Here is a 23,125-nt window from a genome sequence, read left to right on the forward strand (position 1 = left end):
TTTTGTTACATGCTGAATTTTATAAGGTATAAACTATTTACAATAAACAAACTTTATTACTAATATAGTTTGTCACTGTCATTTCAGGGCTTTAGTTGAAAGTTTCAGATTTGTAAATTTAACACTGTCTTCATAAAAATATTTTAAAATGCAATATGAGATAAAAATTCTAGTAATTTTAAAAACATTGACTTATACCTTGGCAAAAGCAGCTGCAGTCATCTGCACGCGTCCTTCATCAGAGGCATATATTTTGAGGTCATGTCTGTAGGTACTATGCAATCTAAGTAATCCACAACCAGGAAATCCTGCATAATCTCCTGAAAATAAATCCTCAAATCACTTAAGCTATATTTTTATTTCACTATATTTCCATAAACATTTAATGTCTCAAAGTACATAAAGATATGAAAACACAATGTATACATTTAACCAAATTAGAGAAACTCCAAGATTTACCTTGACCTCCAGGATACATACACCTGAAAGCTCTTCCAAGTTCTTCAGCCTGGACCCTGCCTGCAGGAGTTAGTTCTCCTCCCCATTTTAAAACCAAAAGTAAGGATGGTTCTTCTCTTCGGCTGTCTAGGATACATGTAAATGGATAAAGCAAATGTCAAATTTGTTTCTTTTAAACATGTGTTTCAAGATTAATTTTTCTTTGTGGCCCTTTGTTCCTTAAACATACCTCTCTTTGTAGACTTCTGCCAGAAATACCCCTTATTCCACCTGTTAAAATCTCAAAATCTCCCCCATTCTTTGGAATAAGGCTCTTTCCGAGTTTCTGAACGGAAGTATTGCTTCTCCCTCACTGGTCTCATAGTGGTTTGACAGCAATGTATGTAATTGTGCTACACATGCTAGATTAAGAGCTCCTTGATGATGGGATCCAGATCTTGTCTTTATATCAAGAGCTGAAGTGAAGAAGATATATCCCTTTTCTATGATTAGGAATCAGTGACTTGCATAAATTTTAGGAAGATGTGAAATGACAGAGCCTAAATTAATTATATACTTTAAATGTATAGGTGAGATATACAAAAAAATGTAGCCAAGAGCAGCTTTTAAAGTTAAGACTTGTGAAATGTTTAATTACTATGTTGTACATCTGAAATTAATATAATACTGTATGTCAACTGTAATTAAAAAAATAAATAAAATAAAATTGGGAACTGTGGAATCTCTATATGTCCCAGACCAAGTATTTTCTCAGATTTAGAGGAGGTACAATAAGTGAGTAATTTCTATACTTAATTTTGATCTGTCCTGTATTAAGTTCTGTTATGCTACAAAAAAAAGGTATTTTAAAAACCAGCAATATAAGTGCTTAGACAACTTGATGATTCATTAGAAATAATAGAAAATCACCCTTTCCTTGGGGCGAGTTAATAGTTGTATGTGTTTTACCATGCACACCAATATTAGTTTATGGAAGAACATTTAATTAACTGACTTTTAATTTAGTTATTTATGGAATGTTTTTATCATAAAGATTAAGGTAAAAGAAATTAAGCTTATTGCTATTAATCACCAGTATAAGAGAACACATCAAATCTTAAAATCTATAATAATAAAAGCATAATATGCTAATTAGACCGGACGTCCTTCCAGATGAAGCCAGGGCTGTGAGGGAAGCCTGGTCAAGGGTGACTGCCAGAGGGAAGCCCATGCTGGCAGCGGGGGGGAAGGAAGGCCTGCTCTTGCATGAATTTCATGCATCAGGCCTCTAATAAAAATATAAAGATCAACATAGTCAAAGTTCTGTTTGCATGTAAGATAATTATTACTTCAACTTTTGCTAGTATAAATAATGCCATTTTGAAAGTCCCAATAGATCAATCTTCCCCTGAATATTCAATTATTTCCTTGGGATAAACTCGTATAAGTAGAATGAAGGTTAAAGCATATGAACATTTTTTGAAGTTCCTGATATACAGATATTGACAAATTACTATTCAAAGAGTTATGTCAATTTATACTCCTACCAGTAGACTGAAATCCTGCCACACTATATTCTCATCAGCATTCTTTATTACCAGTTTGAGAAAAGAATAAAATAAGAAGACACTTTTGCAATGTGATAGGCAAGAGTAATTATTATTATTACTAGAGGCCCGGTGCACAAAAATTTGTGCACTCGGGGGGGAAGGGGGGGTCCCTCAGCCCGGCCTGTGCCCTCTCACAGTCTGGGACCCCTCAGGAGATAACGACCTGCTGGCTTAGGCCTGCTCCTGGGTGGCAGAGGGAAGGCCCAATCCCTAGGTGCAGCCCCTGGTCGGGCTCAGAGAAGGGCCAATTGGGGAGTTGGGGCACCGCCCCCTGTCATGCACAGAGCAGGGCGGATTGGGAGGTTGTGATGCCACCCTCAGTCATGCTCAGGGTAGGGCTGATTGGGGGGTTGGGGCACCGCCCCCTATCACACTCAAGGCAGGGTCGATGGGGAGGTTGCGGCGCCACCCCCTGTGACGCACAGAGCAGGGCCCATCAGGGGGTTGGGGCTCCATACCCTGTCACGCACAGAGCAGGGCCCATCAGGGGGTTGGGGCTCCATACCCTGTCACGCACAGAGCAGGGCCAATCTGGGGGTTGGGGAGCTCCCCCCTGTCACGCACAGAGCAGGGCCCATCAGCAGGTTGAGGAGCTCCCCCCTGTCACTCACAGAGTAGGGCTGATAGGGGAGTTAGGGCACCGCCCTCTATCACCCACAGAGCAGGACCAATCAGGGGGTTGTGGCGCCACCACTCTCACACTCAGGGCAGGGCCGATGGGGAGGTTATGGCTCTACCCTGTCACACACAGAGCAGGGCCTGTGGGGGGGCGGGGGGGGGTTGGGGCGCCGCACCCTGTCACACACAGAGCAGGGCCTGTGGGGGGGGGGGGGCCACACCCTGTCACACACAGAGTAGTGCCTGTGGGCGGAAAGGGAGGTTGTGGCCCCGCCCCCTTTCACTCACAGAGCCGCAGGGCGATCAGGGGGTTTAGGCGCTGCCCCGTCACACTGATCCGGTGCCAGGAGGCCTCAAGGCTCCGCTGATCCCGGTGCTGGGAGGCATATTACCCTTTTACTATATAGGATAGAGGCCTGGGGGCCTGCTGGTTTGCCTTGAAGGGTGTCCTGGATCAGGGTGGGGGTCCCCACTGGGGTGCCTGGCCAGTCTGGGTGAGGAGCTGAGGGCTGCTTTCAGGCTGGCAATTGACTGAAGCTCCCAACCACTCCTTTTTTTCTTTTTTTTATTCTGGGCCAGCTTTAGCTCTGGCTCTAGCTCTGAGGCTTCCGCTGCTATAATCGAAACAATGTATAACTCTAGCTCTGAGATCCCGGCTGACTGAAAGCTGCTTTCTGGAGTTTTGTTTAGCTTCTATATTTGCAACATAGTTTCTTAGAGTTGTAGCTCAGAGGCCGGCAAGTCAGGCGGGGAACGTTGGAGTCCGAAGTCACTGAAGCAAGCAAGCCTCATGTTTGCTTCCAGCTGCCTGGCTGCCGGCCGCCATCTTGGCTGACAGTTAATTTGCATAAGGATATGCTGATTAGCCAATGGGAAGGGTAGCGGTCGTACGCCAATTACCATGTTTCTCTTTTATTAGTGTAGATCATATTACAGGCAGTCCTCGGGTTACATCGGACTCGACGTATGCTGTTTCGTGGTTACGTTGACATCTCCCATTTATTTATTAAAAAAAAAAAGTTCTGTCATTTCGACATATGTACATATGTGCTTTATGTTTTTTACTATTTATTTACCAGGAATTGTTATCTTTCTTTTAAATTTGTTTTACTCTTTCACGTCATTACTGCTGTGTATGTGCTCCATGTGAGTGACGTAGGTGCTTATGTAGGTGGGTTCTGACTTATGGCGAACATCACGTTACATCGTGTGCCGTAGGAATGGATCTCCGACGTAACTCAAGGACCTACTGTAATTATTGGGCAACTGCATTTCTCCACAAAATGGCTTTTCTAACCCCTGCCTATTTTTCTTTTGAAAGGTAAATGAGTATATGAACTTTTGTGCTGACTACTCTGAAAAGACTAATTATATTTAAATGCTTATTCTGGAGAAAAATATTTTTGAACACGTTGATCATGTATTTTTTTAAATAGTCTTTTCATATTTTTTGAGCTTTCATCCTATATAGTTTGACCTCTTCTGCCAAAAGAGGAAGAGGCTCATTAAGTAACATTTAGTTATAAATAAATAAGTTTTCTGAAACAACCCCAGAGTAAAAGGGAAGTTCTATGCAGTTTTCAATATAATAAAATCTACCCTTTACTTAAAGGATAAAATCTACATTTTAGATAGAAAGCAGTTAACAAAACACCACTAAAAAGCAAGCCAGTCCCTACATATAATTAAAACACAATAAGCATTAATAATGACATACCTTCCTCTTCACTAGATGTTTTAGGACAACCATGAGGGAGATAGGTTAATTGCACCTTACGATTTATTCCAGAAAAGTGGCCATACCTGAAAAATAAAAATGGCAAGCAGAACGAACAACATTCAGTAATATGACCTCCTAGAAAACAACTAAATCCATCTACAGAAAAAAACTAACCTTACATTTATTGCCTCCTCTATTGTAATTACCTTGTTGAATTCTTCAAAATATCCTAGTAGAATATCTGTGGCAAAAGTAATCATTGTAGCACCTTAAAAATGAAAATATAGCCATGGCTGGTGTGGATCAGTTGGTAGGAGCATCCTCCAGTACACTAAAAGGTTGAGGATTTGATTCCCAATCAGGGCACATACCTGGGTTGCAGGTTTGCTCCTGACCTGGTTGGGGGCTTGCAGCTTGCAGGAGGCAACCGGTGAATGTTTCTCTCTCATCTCTCTCCTCTCTCTCCTCTCTTTTCTCTCTCTCTCTCTCTCTCTCCCCCTCCCTCCCTCCCTCCTTCCTTCCTTCCCTCCCTCCCTCTTCCCCCTTTCCTCCTCTCAAAAATCAAGAAAATGTCCTCTGGTGAGGATTAAAAAAATAATAATAATACAAAAAAAGTTTCTTGCCCTAGCCGGTTTGGCTCAGTGGATAGAGCGTCGGCCTGCAGACTGAAGAGTCCCAGGTTCGATTCTGGTCAAGGGCATGTACCTTGGTTGCGGGCACATCCCCAGTAGGGGGTGTGCAGGAGGCAGCTGATCGATGTTTCTCTCTCATCAATGTTTCTAACTCCTATTACTCTCCCTTCCTCTCTGTAAAAAACCAATAAAAAAATAAAAGTTTCTCTACAAAATTTAGATGATTTTGAAGAGATGACAAAGCATAAAAATATATTAAAACATAAATGTGTCTTAAAAAAACAAAGGAAATAATAAATAAATAAAGATTGTAAGTGGTCAAAATTATAAAGTTTACAATAGAAATACCGGTGGTACCTACTTCACTTGACTAAAACATAGTTCAAAATTATTATATTTTTAAACAGCGCTGAATCTGTTGTCAAGTTAGCAAAATGAACTTCATACTAAGTAGTACTTCATAGAAGACCCAAATTTGATGTCCTCTTTTCATCTTCTTATTAAAATTAAAACTAAAACAATAACCTTTAATACAACACCTATTTTCTTACTGGTGAGAATAAAAATCTCAATAGGCTTTCACTAATTTCTCCTCAGCTATAGTGATAAAGAGTAAAAATATCAAACTGAAGGAAATTAACAAGGAAAGTCACACATATTTTCAAAAGAACATTACAAGTCATCATCAAAATTAAGGGGTTCAAAGATACTCACATCTCTAACACAGTCTTAAGTTGTTCAAGTTTTGACTTGTTTTCTTCAATGTCAGAATCATTATTTTGCCCCAGCTCCATAAGAAGTTGCCGTGTAATATCCAGCACTTCCTGTAAAATAAATTAAGAAAGTATTACATTTTTATATAACTTTCCCAATAGCAATTTAAAACTCAACAAGAAATGAAATGCACTTGCCTGTAATTGTTTTGGCTTTTTGAGTTTTAATTTCCCAGATTTATATCCATCACACTTTTCAAAAAGATCAAAAAATCTTATAAAAAAGACAGAGCACTATTAGTCATTTGCAATAATTAATATTTTCACCATATACTTAAATCAATTATAATAAATAGTAGATATAGAACTATAATGATAACAAATCATAGATATGTGACTCAGGCTCTTTGGATTTCAAATACTGTGTGTCCTCTTGCCCTTCTTCACTATACCATGTTATTTCTTTATGTTGATTGATATACTTTTATATTTCCCTATACCATATCAAACTAATAATCACTGGATTATGTGAATAAGTTTCTCATGATAAAAACAACATATGATTATAAAACAAAATATCTGAAATATGTTCTCTGAAGTCACAACATACACATATATACTTTAAAAATATGTTTCAGTATATATTAAATGGCTCAGGTTTTGCATGTCAAATACTAAATAGAAATAAACAAACTTTCATCATACTAATTTTCTTCTAGAGGTTGGGAGGTTAATGACTGTCAGAGAGAAATATAAGAGAATAATAAACCAAGATTAAATAGAACACATTTACAGCAATAAATGAAAACTAGGTCAGACTGAGGGTCATTTATGGATACTACCACAATCATTTTCAGATGCTGTTACATACAATTATTTTAAATGGATTTTGTCTGCAACCACAGGTTTAAATATTAATGGCCAATAAATAGTAGTAAACAGTTTTTCTATATGATGTAGTAATTGAAATAGCTAATCATCTATTAAAAATAATATATTATCTTTTGAGTATTAAATTATTCCCCTTAAAACATACTTTTGATGCCTCACTTCCATTTTCATTTTTTGTTTTGGTGTTCGATCCCCATGACGTATGACAGCTATGACACATCTAAGTTCCATCCTAAAATTAAAACAAAAAAAATTCTTAATTTGTGTTAAATAAGTTTGGAAATATGGGTTTAAAAACAAAATTAAATATTTCTGTCATATCCCCCCCCCCCCCCCAGGACTTCTGAGAATATTTAATATATTAATGTAAGTCTCTAAGCTGTGAATGTGAACAATATGGTCAATTCACCTGAGTAATAGGTGAGTTTCATGCACTAACTTTCATTAGAATATTATGAAACACTTTGGCAATATTAGTTCAATTAACTCAAAATATAACTTTATATTTTTTCTTTACATGCTAAGCGTGCCAAAGTTGTATGACCACTAACTATAAACCTTTAAGTAATGCATCTGTTGTCACCTCCTTTATTTTTATGGTTTAATTAAACAGTTCTACAATTATCCAAGCATTTTGGGGATTTTATTTATAACAATGTAAAACATTTTTAGTCCATGAGAACCCCTGTAAAAACATGTAATCTATTACTCCATCTGCAAAGTGGACCATATGAAAACATATCAAGTAAAGTATCTAATAATCATTCAGAAATTTAATCTTTATTGCAATAGCACAGACTAATAATGGGGAAAACCCAAGGAGTTTCTAAATGAAAATATTCAAACTTACATAGTTCCAGATGTAGTTGGTACAATTGGGATATCTTCAGCTTCTAAAGGTATTGACCAGGGGATATGAAATTGTGGAGCAAGCTCTCTCATCACAATATTGCTTTGAGAAAAGTAAAAAAAAAAAAATTAAAAAGTAGTTCATTTTAAGACAAAAAATAGAGAATCATAGGAGTTAAAGTCAAACTATCTAGTGATTATGTGATGACAGCACAAAAGTAACCCAAAGGATCAATGCTCATCAAGAAATATTAGACAAACAGTTCTAAACTGGTATATCAGAACACACTAATGGGGTCCCATAAATTTAAAAGTATTTACTTATATACTTTAGTTTTAAAAATGTAAGTCACATTATATTCAAATAATTCACTATAACTGTATCACATCTACTTTACAGAGGTTCTAAAATCCAAGATTATCTCTTCTGTATGGTCACTAATCAATTCTTACTAATGTATTGATCACCTATAAGCTATTTTAAATACCATTGCCCATTTTTAACAAATTTCTATCATATTTTACTAATAGGCTTAACAAACGTGTTTAAGTAATTAAAAAATATTTTTGGTTTTTCGTTTAGCATCTATTCATGCTAAAATTTAGTAAGCTCCCAAATTTCACTTTAAGGATAAGTTCACAAATCGTTGAAATATACAATAAAAGCTGATTCCAATTATTAAAATAAATTTTAAAGTGTAAGTTTCTTATGGCTTTGTCATATATACTTTAAAATGGTTTAGTGATAGCTCTTGTTTTGTAAGTCTTTTAAATCAGGATATAAGAAAACAGGTTAAAGAATATAAAGACAGCATTTCTGTAAGCAATAATTTCTTTTACATTCAGTTGATAATCCCATAAGAAAGATCTTTAAGTAACATGTTTTTAAAAAGTAGTATTATTTAAAAGAATCCTGAATTCCAAATATTTCTATTTCACTCTGGTTATTTACTTCATGAATGTTAATTTTGGGTCATATAAGAGAATGAAACTACAGCATTTCTAAATCTATGAAGTTAAAAAACCTTTTAAGCCTTTATCTACACTGGTCATAAATTAATCTATCTTTGATAACTCAAATTATAAATGATTTGGCATGATCTTTGGGGTTGTCATTTTATAAACACTGATTTTTACAGAGCTAACAAAATCCTAATCATTTGATGTTGATAATTATTTAGTTTCTGTATAACTAGTATGTATTCGCTGTAATAAAGGTAAAGAAGAAGAAATATAAAGAAAAAATTCATACCCAAGTATTTTTGCACAATCATCATAATACTTCATGGAATTTTTCACAAAACTGAAGCCATTGACATCACAGACATAGGACTGTCCATTGGCTCGCAATAAATCAAAGCCACAAACTGTTTGCTATTTAAAATAAATTATAAAATGTAAAGTTCCATTTGAATTAATATCACAATTTCCCAGGCTTGTTAGAACATATCAAATTATATAAATGTTAAAAAGTGTATTATTGTTTACTAGTTTACTTCATAATAGTAAAAAAAATATTACTTATTTGCAACTTCAGTACCCTGAAAATATGTAACATATGCCATATAATCAGTATTATACAGTAGATGTAGAACAACAATATTTAAGGGACTAGAGAAACCAAAAAAAATTATATTTTTTTATCCAGTTCTCAAGTAACATTTCTTTAAAAAACGAAAGTAAAAATATATAAAGGCTTTGATAAATTTTGTGCTAGCAGAAATGATACCACTTTAATCCAAAAAGGAAAAAGAAAAAACAATTTTGAAGAAATATCTCAAAGGAAATGTCAAATTATCCCTATGAATCTTTCAAACTCTGACAAGCACACACTTGTGAGTACCCAAAATAAATTTACTTTATTTGGGAGAACAAAACAGTTGAAAGGTATGCATTTTCTGTCCAAGCTCCAGGAATTTTCCTATCTTCTATTTTATATTTAAATCATCACATATTAGCATAATGTGATGTTAAGTCATGGCTTTTGAAATCTTAATATTACAAGTTAAAATGATTTAAATATAGTTAGTAAAACATATTTATAGGCTAATATTCCTTCCATAAAAGAGACTTCAAATTATTAATAAAGAATTCACTTATCATTTACTATCAAATACACACTCATCTTTAAGTTATATTTCCAAGGTAAGTCTTCAAAAATGTAGTTTTTGAAGTTATTAGACACAAGTTGTAAAACTTCTATCTAAATCTTTATAGATTTAGTACACCCTAGCCGGTCTGGCTCAGTGGATGGCACATCAGCCCATGCTCTAAAGGGCACATACCTCAGTGGCAGGCTCAATTCCCAGCCCTGGTTGGGCATGTGTGGGAGGCAACCAATCGATGTGTCTCTCTCACATCAACGTTTCTCTCTGTCTATCTCTCCCCCTCCCTTTCCTCTCTCTAAAGAAATCAATGGAAAAATATCCTAGGGTGAGGATTAATAAAACATATAAAAAGAATAATAATAATAAAAATATTTACAGTAGTAAGGGCCTAACAATATAGATTGAGGGATGTAGTCAAATATCGGAAGTAAAAAGTTTTCTTTAAGAAATATATTTGTATTGCTTTCATGAACATATTTTATTAGATATACTAGGCTAACAGATTGGTTGTCAAGACTAGAAGAATACTGAGGATCTCTATTACTTGACAACAACAAAAATCATTTATCAATTCTATGAGTAAATAACACTTACAACCTGTTTTGTTTTTAGTATGTTAAATAATACCCCTAAAAACTGGTTAACTAGTGTTTTGTTTTGTTTTCATAATTTTAATTTCTGAATAAATTGACAAAGTTCCCTTTTATGTAATACAGAAAGAATACAGAAAAACAAAGGCCTTCATTTATTATATATTTTTATTTTTGGGCACTGCAAGAATCCCTTGAAGAGTACATAAATTGTTCACTTTTATTTTCTCACTTATTTCTCCAATTGTAAGCCCAAATAACAAGTTATTTTACTAAAAAAAATAAAATTAGAATTCCCTTTACACAGGTCTATATGGGCTGTATAACATCTTACCTTAAATGCAAGGCAGACTTTCCAAGCAATTAATTTCTCTCGTGCATTGAGAATAACAGGGTATCTTACTTCTTTTCCTTCACTGTCTCGTTCCACCTTGCCATCAAGTGCTGGAGATTTTCGAGCTTCAGCATGGGCATAATCTGGACCCACTGTATAAACCTTATTTACATGTCAAATTTTAAATATGTTGGAAGAAGTTATAAATAATTAATTAGATGGCAAAACTGGTAAAGTGAAGTTCAATTCTCTAGAAAAAAAATTATACTGAGTATTATGAGGAAATATGGGGATGTAACTGATGTGATTTTTTAAAAAAATTTTTAGTTTAACAAAGGAGAGGTACAAATAACAAAAAAATATTATAGAAATAACTGCCAAAAGACGATTTTAAAAAAGGAGGAAGGTGAGGGAGAGCATAAATTTAAAGGCAAACAAGAGATGGAAAGGCACTCTAAGCAAAGGTAATAAACACAGAAGAGGGCAGAGGCATGAAATAGCACAAGGTATTCAGGTAAGAGTAAGTTATTTGGCCTGATTTATACCATAAGAAATAAGGTTCATAGGACAGACAGCAGACAAACTATGAAATAAATATCTTGTATGCCAGTTTTATGAACCTGGTAATTATCCTGTGGTCAATGAGGATCCACAAGAGAATTTTAAAGGAGAGGTTCATGATCAGATTTAAGAAAGAATACTCTGGTTAGACAGACTGACAAAAGGTAAAGCAATTAAGACTTGTCTATACTTTTATCTTTGCCAACAGAAATCACACATTTTTATAACACATTACAGTTGTTGCATATCTTAAAACATCATCTACACCAGTGATTGCGAACCTTTTGAGCTCGGCGTGTCAGCATTTTGAAAAACCCTAACTTAACTCTGGTGCCGTGTCACATATAGAAATTTTTTGATCTTTGCAACCATAGTAAAACAAAGACTTATATTTTTTATATTTATTTTATATATTTAAATGCCATTTAACAAAGAAAAATCAACCAAAAAAATGAGTTCGCGTGTCACCTCTGACACGTGTGTCATAGGTTCGCCATCACTGATCTACACTGATGAGTGCTTAGAAACTGTGATGGCTATTAGACCCACTATATCTTATTACTTAATGTCCTTTTAAAGAAGCATACATATTATTATATCACAAAGTTGGTTTTTAAATATTTGATAACTATATTTCAATAAAATTTATCTCATTTTTTATCTTGTATTTTTTATTTTAAGCATTTAAAAACATTATTCTATAAAATTTATTTTTTAAAAGGGTCTATATAGGCTTCAGATTTCCAAAGGCTTTCACAGTACAAAACAGATAAAGAATAGACATTGCTAATTAAAGGGTACTCTATTTTCTGATATCACTGGTAAACTCTAAATACAAAATTAAAATATACTTTAATCAACCCTACCTTAACATCAGTACCATCTGTGGGCATAAACTCTTCATATATATATGAGCCCGTTTTTCGTACATTGCTTTCTGGGGAATAAACACTACTTCTACTGCCAATCTGAAAACAAAATATGTCTATCAGCATAAAAAATAAATTATTCCCTTCATTTTTATAATATAACCCTTTAGCTTCTATTTCCATCTTAGACAAAAATAATTTGTTTTAATCCACAAATATTTAACAAGACTGTGTAGGTAACATTTTCTGCTGCATTTGTGACTTACATGTAAGTTAAATAGCATTAAAAAATACAATGAACACTAAGAATAATGTTTCTAAGATCCAACCATGTTGTTGCAAGTAACTCTAGTTCAGTGGTTCTCAACCTTCCTAATGCCGTGACCCTTTAATACAGTTCCTCATCTTGTGGTGACCCCCAATTTCATTGTTACAAACTGAACATAATTAAAACATACTGATTAAGCACAAAATATGTAATTATATATGTGTTTTCCGATGGTCTTAGGCGACCCCTGTGAAAGGGTCGTTCGACCCCCAAAGGGGTCGAGACGCACAGGTTGAGAACCGCTGCTCTAGTTTGTTCACTTTTACTACTATAGAATTTTCCATCATATAAATATACTGTAATTTATTCATTCTCCTATCAATGTGTATTTGAGTTGTTTCAAAGCTTTACCTATTAGAACAACATTGCTTTAAACATTCTTAAAAGTGTCTCTGTGGCACATGTGTGCAAGATTGTTTCTAAAGTATATACTAGAAATGGAATTGCTAGGTGAGACTATGCCCATATTCAACTTACAAAAATAATGTCAAAATCTTTTATACAATGTTTTAACAATTTACAATCTCTCCAGCAATGTATGCGAGTTCCCACTGCTCTACATTGCTTGTCTATACTTGGTATTGTAGGACTTTTTAATATTTGCTACCCTAGTGGATATAAAATAGTATCACTGTGTCTTTATTTTGCACATCCATGATTATTTATGTGTATGTGAATTTTTCATCCTGATATATTACTAAACAATGTAGCTGAGAGGCTATACTAATTTGCTTTCCTCCCAACAACATTTGGGCTTGGGCTTGTTTTCCAACTACTTCCATCTTTTTTATCTTTGCCAATACAAAGTAACTCAATATCATTATCTTTTATTCCTGATTTGCATTTATTTTATTACTAGAGGCCCAGTGCACGAAATTTGTGCACTCGGGGGAAAGAGGGGCCACTCAGCCTGGCCTGCACCCTCTTGCAATCCAGGAGCCCTTGGGGGATGTCCAACAGTCGGACATCCTTAGTGCTGCTGCGGAGGCAGGAAAGGCTCCCGCCACCACTGCTGCGCTCCCCAGCCGTGAGCCCACCTCAAGGCTTCTAGCTGAGCAGCGCTCTCCCTGTGGGAGCGCACTGACCACCAGGGGGCAGCCCTTGCATTAAGTGTCTGCCTCCTGGTGGTCAGTGCACGTCATAGCATGCGATTGAGTGGTCTTAGCATATTATTAGCATATTATGCATTGATTGGTTGAACAACCGACCACAAGACTAGACACTTAGCATATTAGGCTTTTATTATATAGGATGGGTGCAATTTTGAGCATACTCGCAGGTATGTAAAAGTTATTGGTATTACTTTTTTTATGAACTATTCATTTTGGGGGCTGCTGATATTTTCTAAAAAACTGCTGATATTTACCTAAATTTTCCATATGACAGATAAGTAAATGAAAGGTAGAAGGAAAGCAAGTAGCTTCTTGACATTCTGTAGGTAGAAATTTTGCATAAGCAAAATTTTTAATAATTAATATTTAAATGATACATTCTTATTTAATCATAGTTTTAACAAATACTTGATAACTTTTAGTAAAATTTATACAACAATGTATAAAGAATAGTATTCACTAGGATAACAAAAGTTTACCTTTCGAAAAAGTCTTTGACTTCCACCACCAGCAGATGTTGGATAATAAATGTAAACATTGTGATCTTCTGCACTAACTGGCTTCTCTACAAATGGCTTTTGAAAAACTTCCCCATTTACTTCTACATGATCTTCCCCTTCAATCAGACTGCATTCTATAAATCAAACATAATAGCAAGAAAAATTAAAGTACTGATTTTATTTTAATTTAAAACACTTATGCAAACAACATATACCAACACTTATGATATATGGCATTAGGGACTATAGTTGTTCTTCAAAATCTATAGACCTGCCATTTCACCCTATCACCCATAGAATTCAGTTAGATATGAAATGATGCCAATAACAAAGTTGAAAAATAACTCCAAAATGCTATCATTTCCTGAAAATGATCCTTATGGGATCATTCGTATCACAGATACCATAGAACATAAAGTTATTTAAATTAGAAAAGTAACTGATATGCAGAGTAAGCAAGCGATCCAATCAGAAAAGATTTTCACCTCTAGACAAATAAGAAAAGTTCCCTGATACAGATAAGTACTGTATCAGTGTTTTAATAAATGTTGTTTTGAAGTACAATGAAGTTATCAAAATTCCCCCAAATACTGTTATCAGAATATTAAATCTTAAGAAAAACATTTATCTTGCCTTTTTTAGATTAAGTTATGTATAGCTTATATGCTGTTTTAGGTAACCAGGAAAATGAAGTAAAGTGTACTTTAAAATATTAGTAAATAGCAATATTTCAAAATTCCTATTCATCAGAAATTTAATTGTGCCATTTTAGCATGAAGTTTCTAATACTTAATTCAATAGTCATAGACGAATCACTTGTTTACCCCAAATCAATACAAATTTATTAAAGCATGTAATTTAAAAATTCTTCCTTATGACTCGCAGGGAAATGTCATATGTAAACCAAAGAAAAATGAGAAATATAACTCCTAGGTTATTATTAGCCTTTTAGCTCACAGTGTCACATTTTAACTGAGTACAATGCTTATTTATTTGTATCATTAAAAATACTGAATAGAATACCTTGAGTTCTTTAAATTCCTTCCACTTAATTATAGAAGGGAAGTGGCTCAAAAGTATGTTGAAAGATAGAAGGTAGCTTGTTTAAAATCTCTTACTCTTACCTTTAGGATTATTTGGATCACGGTTCAAAATTGCATAACGAGGAAGTAAAATACCTTCAGCCTGAAGAATACTATATACTTCTCTCCTGAAGAAAAAGGAAAACAAACATAGTTATTGTTTTATAGTTGTTTCACGAGTATATCACTGTACTCTTCATAAGTATATTATTACTGCTCTACCACTAAAAAAGAAATGTATATTAATTCTCTTTATTTTTTAAATAAAGAAATGTCATTTAAAATATTTAAAAATGTATTCATCAATTAGAACAAAAAATGTATGCATAATACATTATGTGGCATATTAAAATACTAATTTTTAAATTAAGAATGTAAATGTATAAAAAGAAATGGTTAAAGTTGCTACGTTGCAATGACAGAATATTACCGAACCATTAAAAACTTTATACTCTACATAAATTTAATAACATGGGAAAATGTTTACAGTACAAGAGAACAGTGATCCTAATTTTGTAAAATGTGAGTGTAGATATATATCACTTTCTATATGAACAAATATGGTAGATGTAGTGGTAGGGTTAAATGTCTTTCTTTATGCTTTTGTTTTCCAAACTTCTTAAAATGAATATGCATTTGTATATGTACATATACTTATAATACATAAACATGCATTAATATGTAAACCTAAGAAAAATGTTTAAAAATTCTAGATAATAACAATGTTACTATCTGAAAGAATTGTAAAAAACAAAAATAGAAAAACAAATAAACTATAGGGTCATATACTTTCTAAAGCCCTTTCATATATATAATCTTATACTGTAATGCTAACACAAAAGAAAATAGAATGCTAGTGAAATTATAAGGGTAGCCATTAGAGTAAAATATCAATTAAATGAAAATACATAAATACATTCATATTTTACCATTTCTCTTAGAAATCCATGCTTTGAGCCTGTTAAATTAATTTTAAGATATATAGTGAAATGTTTTTTCAAATGGTTATACTTTAACATTAAAAATAATCTAATTATAATGAGTAAAGCCCTAATTTCCTCATCAGTCACATGTATAAGTAATTGTTCATCATTTTCAATGGTTTAGTACCGTGGTCGGCAAACTGCGGCTCACGAGCCACACGCGGCTCTTTGGCCCCTTGAGTGTGGCTCTTCCTAAACTTTAGGAGTACCCTAATTAAGTTAATAACAATGTACCTACCTATATAGTTTAAGTTTAAAAAATTTGGCTCTCAAAAGAAATTTCAATCGTTGTACTGTTGATATTTGGCTCTGCTGACTAATGAGTTTGCCAACCACTGGTTTAGTAGGCTTTGGAAATTAAACAAACCTGGTATAAGTCCTTGCACCACTACTTGTGGAACTACTTGTAACTTTAGGCAAATTTACCATATTTATATGCTTAGATCTCAAGTTTCTTCATCCATAAAACTGGGCATGAATACCTACTTCCAAGTATTATTTCAAGGATACCAAAAATTAAAGTATATGAAAACACCTGATCCCATGTCTGCTTACAGTAGATAATAAATTAATTTTCCTTCCCTTAATTAAACCAACTTCACCATTCACTCACCTATCTTGTATGAGATACTGCATATTCAAGTCATTGATTACAAATGGATTCCTGAGTTTTGCATAGGCAACTGCTTTGTCCAGTGGAAATCCTAAGAACACATATCATTAACATATTCTGTACAATCTCAAGATAAGCTGACACCTGTAGCTTTATTGACTTAAATTTAAGCCACCTCCCATAAAAGTTGAATTTCATTATGCATATAACTACTTTCTTTATAGGTATGGAATAATAAACACATAAAACTTGATTTGACATGTACTATTAAATAAACTTCATTTTTTTCTAGTTAATTTGATTGATCAGGCACAGCAAGCCAGTGATCATATTACCAAATTTAGAACATTGACATGTTAGTCAATGCTTAATTATTCAAAATCACCTGATAAAAGGTAAGATTACCTCATAAACAAATAGAAATCTCTATATAAATAAGAATATCACAGTCACCTGGTGATTTTTAAAAAAAATACAATTCCTCTTCTCACTTAAAATATTTTGATGCTTATATATAAATTAGCTGATAATTCAAAGAACATATACATCTTTAAAAATAGCAGCAAAACAAATTAATTCACATGGAACAGATATGTGCTCAAAATATAAAATACAAGAGCAGAATAACACTTGCTGCTACTACTAGGTCAGTGTTAAAATATCAGCTATTAACTCCCTAAACTTTCTAGACTTTGCTAAAATAACTAATTATAATGAAAACAAATCAAATGGCAAATATAGTCTTTAAAAATCTAAAAAGTTTTAATGATTATATGTCACTGTCTGTATTGACAATAGAAGCCTACAATTTTATCCATCAATTCAATTAAGAGAGGCAGTCTACCATAGAGGTTAAGAGCATAAACTGGGGTTCAAATCCTGATTCCACCTTTCACTAGCTATGTGATCTTGGTCAAAATTTTTTAACATCTCTAGGCCTTTGATTCCTGGCTGTAAATGGGTATTACACCAGCCTTACCTAGTAGGGTTTCTGAGGAATTAAATAAAAGTGTATATAAAATACTTAACACAATTCCTGGCACAGCAAGTACTCAATAAATGTTAACTGTTGTTATTTCTTAAATGACAATATTTTAATGAATATTATATCTAAGGAAATGGGTAAAAATCAGCAAGCATGCATAACTTTAGCATTAACTATATTATACCAGTGAAGACCTATAGGAAAGAAGTATTAAAGCATACTGAAGTTAAAAATAAAACAAAAAGCTGCAATTAAGGAAGATTTATTCCAAAATTCCTCTTAGTTTTTAAAATTTAAATAGAAATAGAATCACATGACCACAAATTACAAACCCTTTTATGGAGACTCTCAGAATTCTTCACTTGTAAAGATGTCTCAATGTCTCTAATTTGAAGGCTCCTAACAGAATTGAGCAATAGTCAGCCCCCTGCTTTTGTTGTTGTTAAGAGGAACTTTTTCCTCACCGAAAGACAGCATATGGGATATGACCTTAGATAGCACCTACTTTTTATAGGCAAATCGGTTTTGTAGAAAGAACCATGTGGTAGTAGGAGAAGAACACCTTACCCTCAGGGATAAGGAAATTTTAAGGTTCTCTGAAATGATGTACTTCAGTCTATAAAGGAGACCAGGGCCTTGGCTTCTCTAGAATAAAAATCAATACAGGCTGTGGAAGCACAGAAGGTCTGAACCATGGTCCATCTCCATCTTGCTGAAGGAGATGCTTCTTGAACACCTAACTAACACAGCTGGGGCCTACATATTTGGTAACAAGAACCATATATTATAAATACATTATAAGTGAGCACATATCTTCTATAATTCTTAGTGAGAAACTCACTTAATTCACAGTCTTAGGTTATAAATTTTCAGATATATATTTAACAATAACTTTGCTTAGTAGACTAACCATGAAGTACTACTTCACTAGGAAGTAAAACTTAAGCTTAATGATATTTCAGTTTGATTTATAGAAGTAAAACCTAATATTAAAATTTTAAGTTCTTAAGAAATAAAGTATGAATATGTATATGAGAAATAACAGATCATTTCCTATCTGGCAAAAGCATAAGGGATTAAAATATTCAAGAATTCAAGAATTTAGCCTAAAAAACTTAAGAGGATTTTATCAAAACCTTATTTTTAATAGTGAAAACTGGAAACCATCTAATTTTTAGGATAGTGGTTAAAAATGCTATAGTACTTCCACACAATGATACAATAGAATTAAAAATCAGGCTTTTAAAGAATGATATGGAGAAAAAAACTTGATATAACTAGTGAAAAAGTTAAATATAAAATTACATATACACTATAATACTAAATATATTTCTAAAAATACACACAAAAAAGGCTGAAAATATGTAAAAATGTTTATATCACCTATCTGTGAGAGTAGATGAGTTTAATTTTATTTCTCTAATTTATCTAATATTCTACAATTAACATGTATTAGTTTTACAATCAGAGAGGATAAAAGGGAGTTTCCATCCCCATTCTTTAATACCTTTAGAATGGAAAGAAATAAGACAATCACATAAAGGCCAGTTTTCCACTGGTTCATTCAAAATAACTTCCTCTTCAAATACTATTACTGTAATATATTTAAATAAGGAGATCCTTTCAAGAATTTCCTTCATTGGTTTTGATTTGGATTTCTTTGCCATGGAACATATTCCAACCACAATCTGCCTTTCCGGTGGCTAAAACAGAAAAGAAACAAAAAATCAGGTTGACTTAATAAAAACTCCAAAGTACAGCTATCTTAAATCTTTCTCAGAAGTATATGAGGCTTGTGAATTAATAAAAATGACACATTAACCAAAAAAGGCATTTTTCAAAATTATATCGTCATAATACATACTTAACAAAATAATAGTTTTCTACAAAGATTTGCAAAAATAATTAAAATACACTTTCAAAATATTGCTACTATTTTCTTTCAAATTTTAAACTTAAGAAAATACTCCTTTAATTGTCCCTAATATTTATTTACCTTCTTCACACCACAAAGGGGCAAATAAAAGACAAACCCTATCTAATCCAAGTAAAAGGCCAATACGAGTGAGAAAGAATTCTCTTGACTAAAATATGATGTTGTTCTGACTACAAAGCTATACAGTATTAAACTATTTTTGTAGATTAAGTATGAATATTAGTTGGTCAACTATGACAAATTAGAAGGAAATTTTGGAGAAGGCCACACTGCTAAGCAGTGTCAATGTTCTTTGACACCACAATTGTCATACTCTACTATTCCTATTTATTCGTATTGTTCCTCTCTGGCACCACTGCTACAGTTCAAAGGCCATGATTTGGCCTGAAACTAAAAAAGCAGAAAATAAAAATAGTAACTTACGAGTAGCTCACAGGTTTATAAAATTACTTAAGATTCACTGAGGCCTTTGCATTCAGGTGCTTAGAGTTTTATAAAATATATAAAGAGAGCTGTGTCCAGTTTTTCATTGCAATTCTTCTCTCTCTTCCATTTTATTTATTTCATATGACATTATAATCTGGGCTCAAATTATACTAGAGCTAGAAAGTTTTACTGGACTCTAAAAATAAAACTGGATAACATCAGAATTAAATTGGTATTTTTAGCCTAGAATTGTATTTCTTTATTGCTCTAATTCATATAAAATTCAAACTGATATTGGATTTGATTGTAAATCCTAACTGCCCTGGGATCTGCTGTCTTTCTCACTTGTGATCATCCACTTTAATGTTCCCTTATTCAATTTTTTCCTGATGAAAAGCTTCGGCATAGCTCATTAAGGTGTTCCTGAAGTAGATTTCTTAGACAACAAAAGTGCTCCACCTAACATTGCAAACTGCTTTACAGTTTAAAAAATTAAAAACTAGTAAGTTTTATTTGCTTACTATAGATAAATTTAATGAATAGCTGATCATTGCCTAAGATGAACTGAAAACATTATAGTTTAAAATGTACAAATAAACCTATATTAAGAAAAAATAACAGAATTTTCCTATTAGAAGAATGAAAATAATTTTTAAAACAGGTCTAAATTATTTAGTTAGATTTAATGTCTAAAAGAAATTCTTTGGAATTTTAACATAAGAATGATCTGAAACAAACTTTTATCAATCCACAGGTCAAATAAATCATATCAAGCTCCTCAAAAGTGACAACTACACATCAAGACTGTAAACAATTTAATTAGTTCGAATATTCCAAGAACTATATATTAAGCACTGAAGAGTTAGACATATAAAAACTATCTGTCCTCAAAGTTCTTTGAGTCTAATGGGGGAGAGAGTAATAATATAGTATATTATGATACATGAAATAAAAGTATATATGTCAAGGTATAGAAATAGTATCAAGGAAGAAGTGTTCAATTTTCTCATGGGAAAAAAGAGCAAGGAGAGGGGGAAGAGTGGACATGAAATCTGAGCATTTTTTCGAAGAATGAAAAACAGTTTACAAAGCACCCCAAATAAAGGCATTTCATAGAGACAAAGGAGTGCACACAACAGCAAAAAGGCATGATACAACATGGAATATGTGGGAAATAAATTTGACGTTGCTAAAACATAAAAGGTAAAAGGCATGAGAGACAGTACAGGTCTAGATACAGGTGAAAAAAAAAAGTCCTTATGTGTAAGACTGGACTTGATCTACCAGTGGTGTCCACAGTGTGGTAAGAACTCTAGAGAAAGGGTTAAGTGTAGTAGAAGCTGAGTCAATAGTTCTTTGCAGTCTAAGTCAGACAGAGAAGCTGTTTTTATGTTTTATTTACTGGCCTTCTAGATAAAACTTCAGAGGAAGAAAAGTTTTGGCTGGTAAGGAAAGCTTGAAAATAATTTTTTTCTGGAGGTGGGTGGTGGGATAGGTTTTAAATGAGTGACAGTCTGATTTGCATTTTAGTTATGTGTAACTGCACTGTGAAAGAATTTAAAGAGTCATTTAACAGCTATTTTGGGTTTGTTTTTACTGCTTTTACCAAGTATAACAGGTTTTTGTTTTAAGACAAAATTATTTTTTCCAATTAGAAATATAAGAAACACAAACATAAGTTTGTATTTTAAATCAGTTCTCAGAGTAAAGCAATCTCAAGTTGTAAAGAGAACACAATGACAAGAATAATATTGAACTAATGGAACCATAGCAAAACAAACATATAATAATGTGTCCTCAAGATCCAACATGGATGTACATTCCTCAAGTTCCAACATGGATAAACATTCTAATAGATCAGATAAGAGAACAGAACTTGCACATGCTTGTACATACTTAAACACACATGCACACACAATCTGTAGATATGTAAGGTGGCTTCTCCTTCTAGCCACACAATTTTCTTAATTCTGATTAGTTAATAAATAGGGATATCTTATGGTCAATCACCACCTGTGTTGATAACATGACAAACCTAAACTGGTTAAGTAGTCCTACTTTGGTACCTTTGAAATTATTTCCTTCTTTATCTTGATGTATTTGTTATATATTTCTACATACAAAGAAAACCTTTTGATTTATGCCACTTTTTCAACCTAGTCCTTTGTTGTGCTAGGCATATCACTGAAAGACACTATAATAGGAATCATTAAGTAATTTAAAAGTCTGAGCCCTAATTGTATTTCTTGACACACCATAAATTCAATGTCACTCATAAAACAAACTTTTTCAGTTTAAAATATTCCCAACAAATTTCTATATGAAAAAAAAAGTCTTCACAATTTCAGATAAAATATTAATTCACCTTAATAATGATCAGTAAAAAAATCTATCCTGTATTGGTCTTTTCTGACCAAAAAAACAAACTTACAGAATCATCCTCCTCCTCCTCATCTTCATCGGCATGGTGGAAGAAATGTCGATAATTACCAGGGTTAATTTCTGTATCTTCAGGCCCAACAAAGAATCTGGCGGATCCACTCATTTTTATTTCATTTGGTATAGGTTATAATTTAAATGTGCTATACTAAAACTGCTTCTACATAAATAGCATCACAAGAATGCATTCTCTTTATACCAGCTGACACACAGGTCTGTTGCAGCTTATTTCTGCTTATACAGTCACTTGAATTGTGATGACACTTAGTTGGCAAATGTTCTTTTGCTCTCAGATATCATTGCTTCATTGTTGATGCAGTTTAGAAAGCAAAGATAGTGAGGCTATTGCTTCAGTGAGATGATTCAGCAATCCTTTTACCTAAAATACAATGAAAAAAAAATTTTTAAATGAAGCTTATAAAATCTGTACCAATGACTTGATGTATACCTTCAAAATGAAAAGATATTTTCTTTCATAAAATTAAGAAATTAAGACTCGGATCTTCAATATACAACTTTGTAACTGGACAAACTGATACAAAATATCAAAAAGACCAAACATTAAAATCCTCAAGTGCAAAATTATATAACAAATTAGGAAAAAAATATTTAAATTGTTACAAAATTACATTAAAAGCTAAATCCCTCTGCATATAGTTCAGTAATATCTGAATGAAAAACAACAGATAAAAGGTAATGGAGTTCAATAAACATTGACCCCTATCTATCAGTCTGAAATTACATTAAATCAATTCTTTTTAAAACAGTGTATCACTTTATTGGGGCGG

At 33.1% G+C, this 23,125-nt stretch overlaps 1 protein-coding gene across 1 annotated transcript in view; it reads right to left on the minus strand.

Annotated features, from left to right (window-relative positions):
• Nucleotides 1-23,125, minus strand: part of PPIP5K2 (diphosphoinositol pentakisphosphate kinase 2) — a 70,326-nt gene that overhangs the window by 42,823 nt on the left and 4,378 nt on the right. Inside the window, 15 exon segments of the mRNA XM_006081185.3 lie at nucleotides 199-320; nucleotides 460-585; nucleotides 4,384-4,469; nucleotides 5,733-5,842; nucleotides 5,930-6,005; nucleotides 6,768-6,854; nucleotides 7,473-7,574; nucleotides 8,724-8,845; nucleotides 10,504-10,665; nucleotides 11,931-12,032; nucleotides 13,853-14,007; nucleotides 14,998-15,083; nucleotides 16,552-16,642; nucleotides 19,044-19,239; nucleotides 22,330-22,716. Of these exon segments, the coding sequence (XP_006081247.1) occupies nucleotides 199-320; nucleotides 460-585; nucleotides 4,384-4,469; nucleotides 5,733-5,842; nucleotides 5,930-6,005; nucleotides 6,768-6,854; nucleotides 7,473-7,574; nucleotides 8,724-8,845; nucleotides 10,504-10,665; nucleotides 11,931-12,032; nucleotides 13,853-14,007; nucleotides 14,998-15,083; nucleotides 16,552-16,642; nucleotides 19,044-19,239; nucleotides 22,330-22,443 (1,737 nt within the window). The 5' untranslated portion in view covers nucleotides 22,444-22,716.

Source organism: Myotis lucifugus, unplaced genomic scaffold, assembly GCF_000147115.1.
Source record: "Myotis lucifugus unplaced genomic scaffold, Myoluc2.0 scaffold_0, whole genome shotgun sequence".
Taxonomy (NCBI): domain Eukaryota; kingdom Metazoa; phylum Chordata; class Mammalia; order Chiroptera; family Vespertilionidae; genus Myotis; species Myotis lucifugus.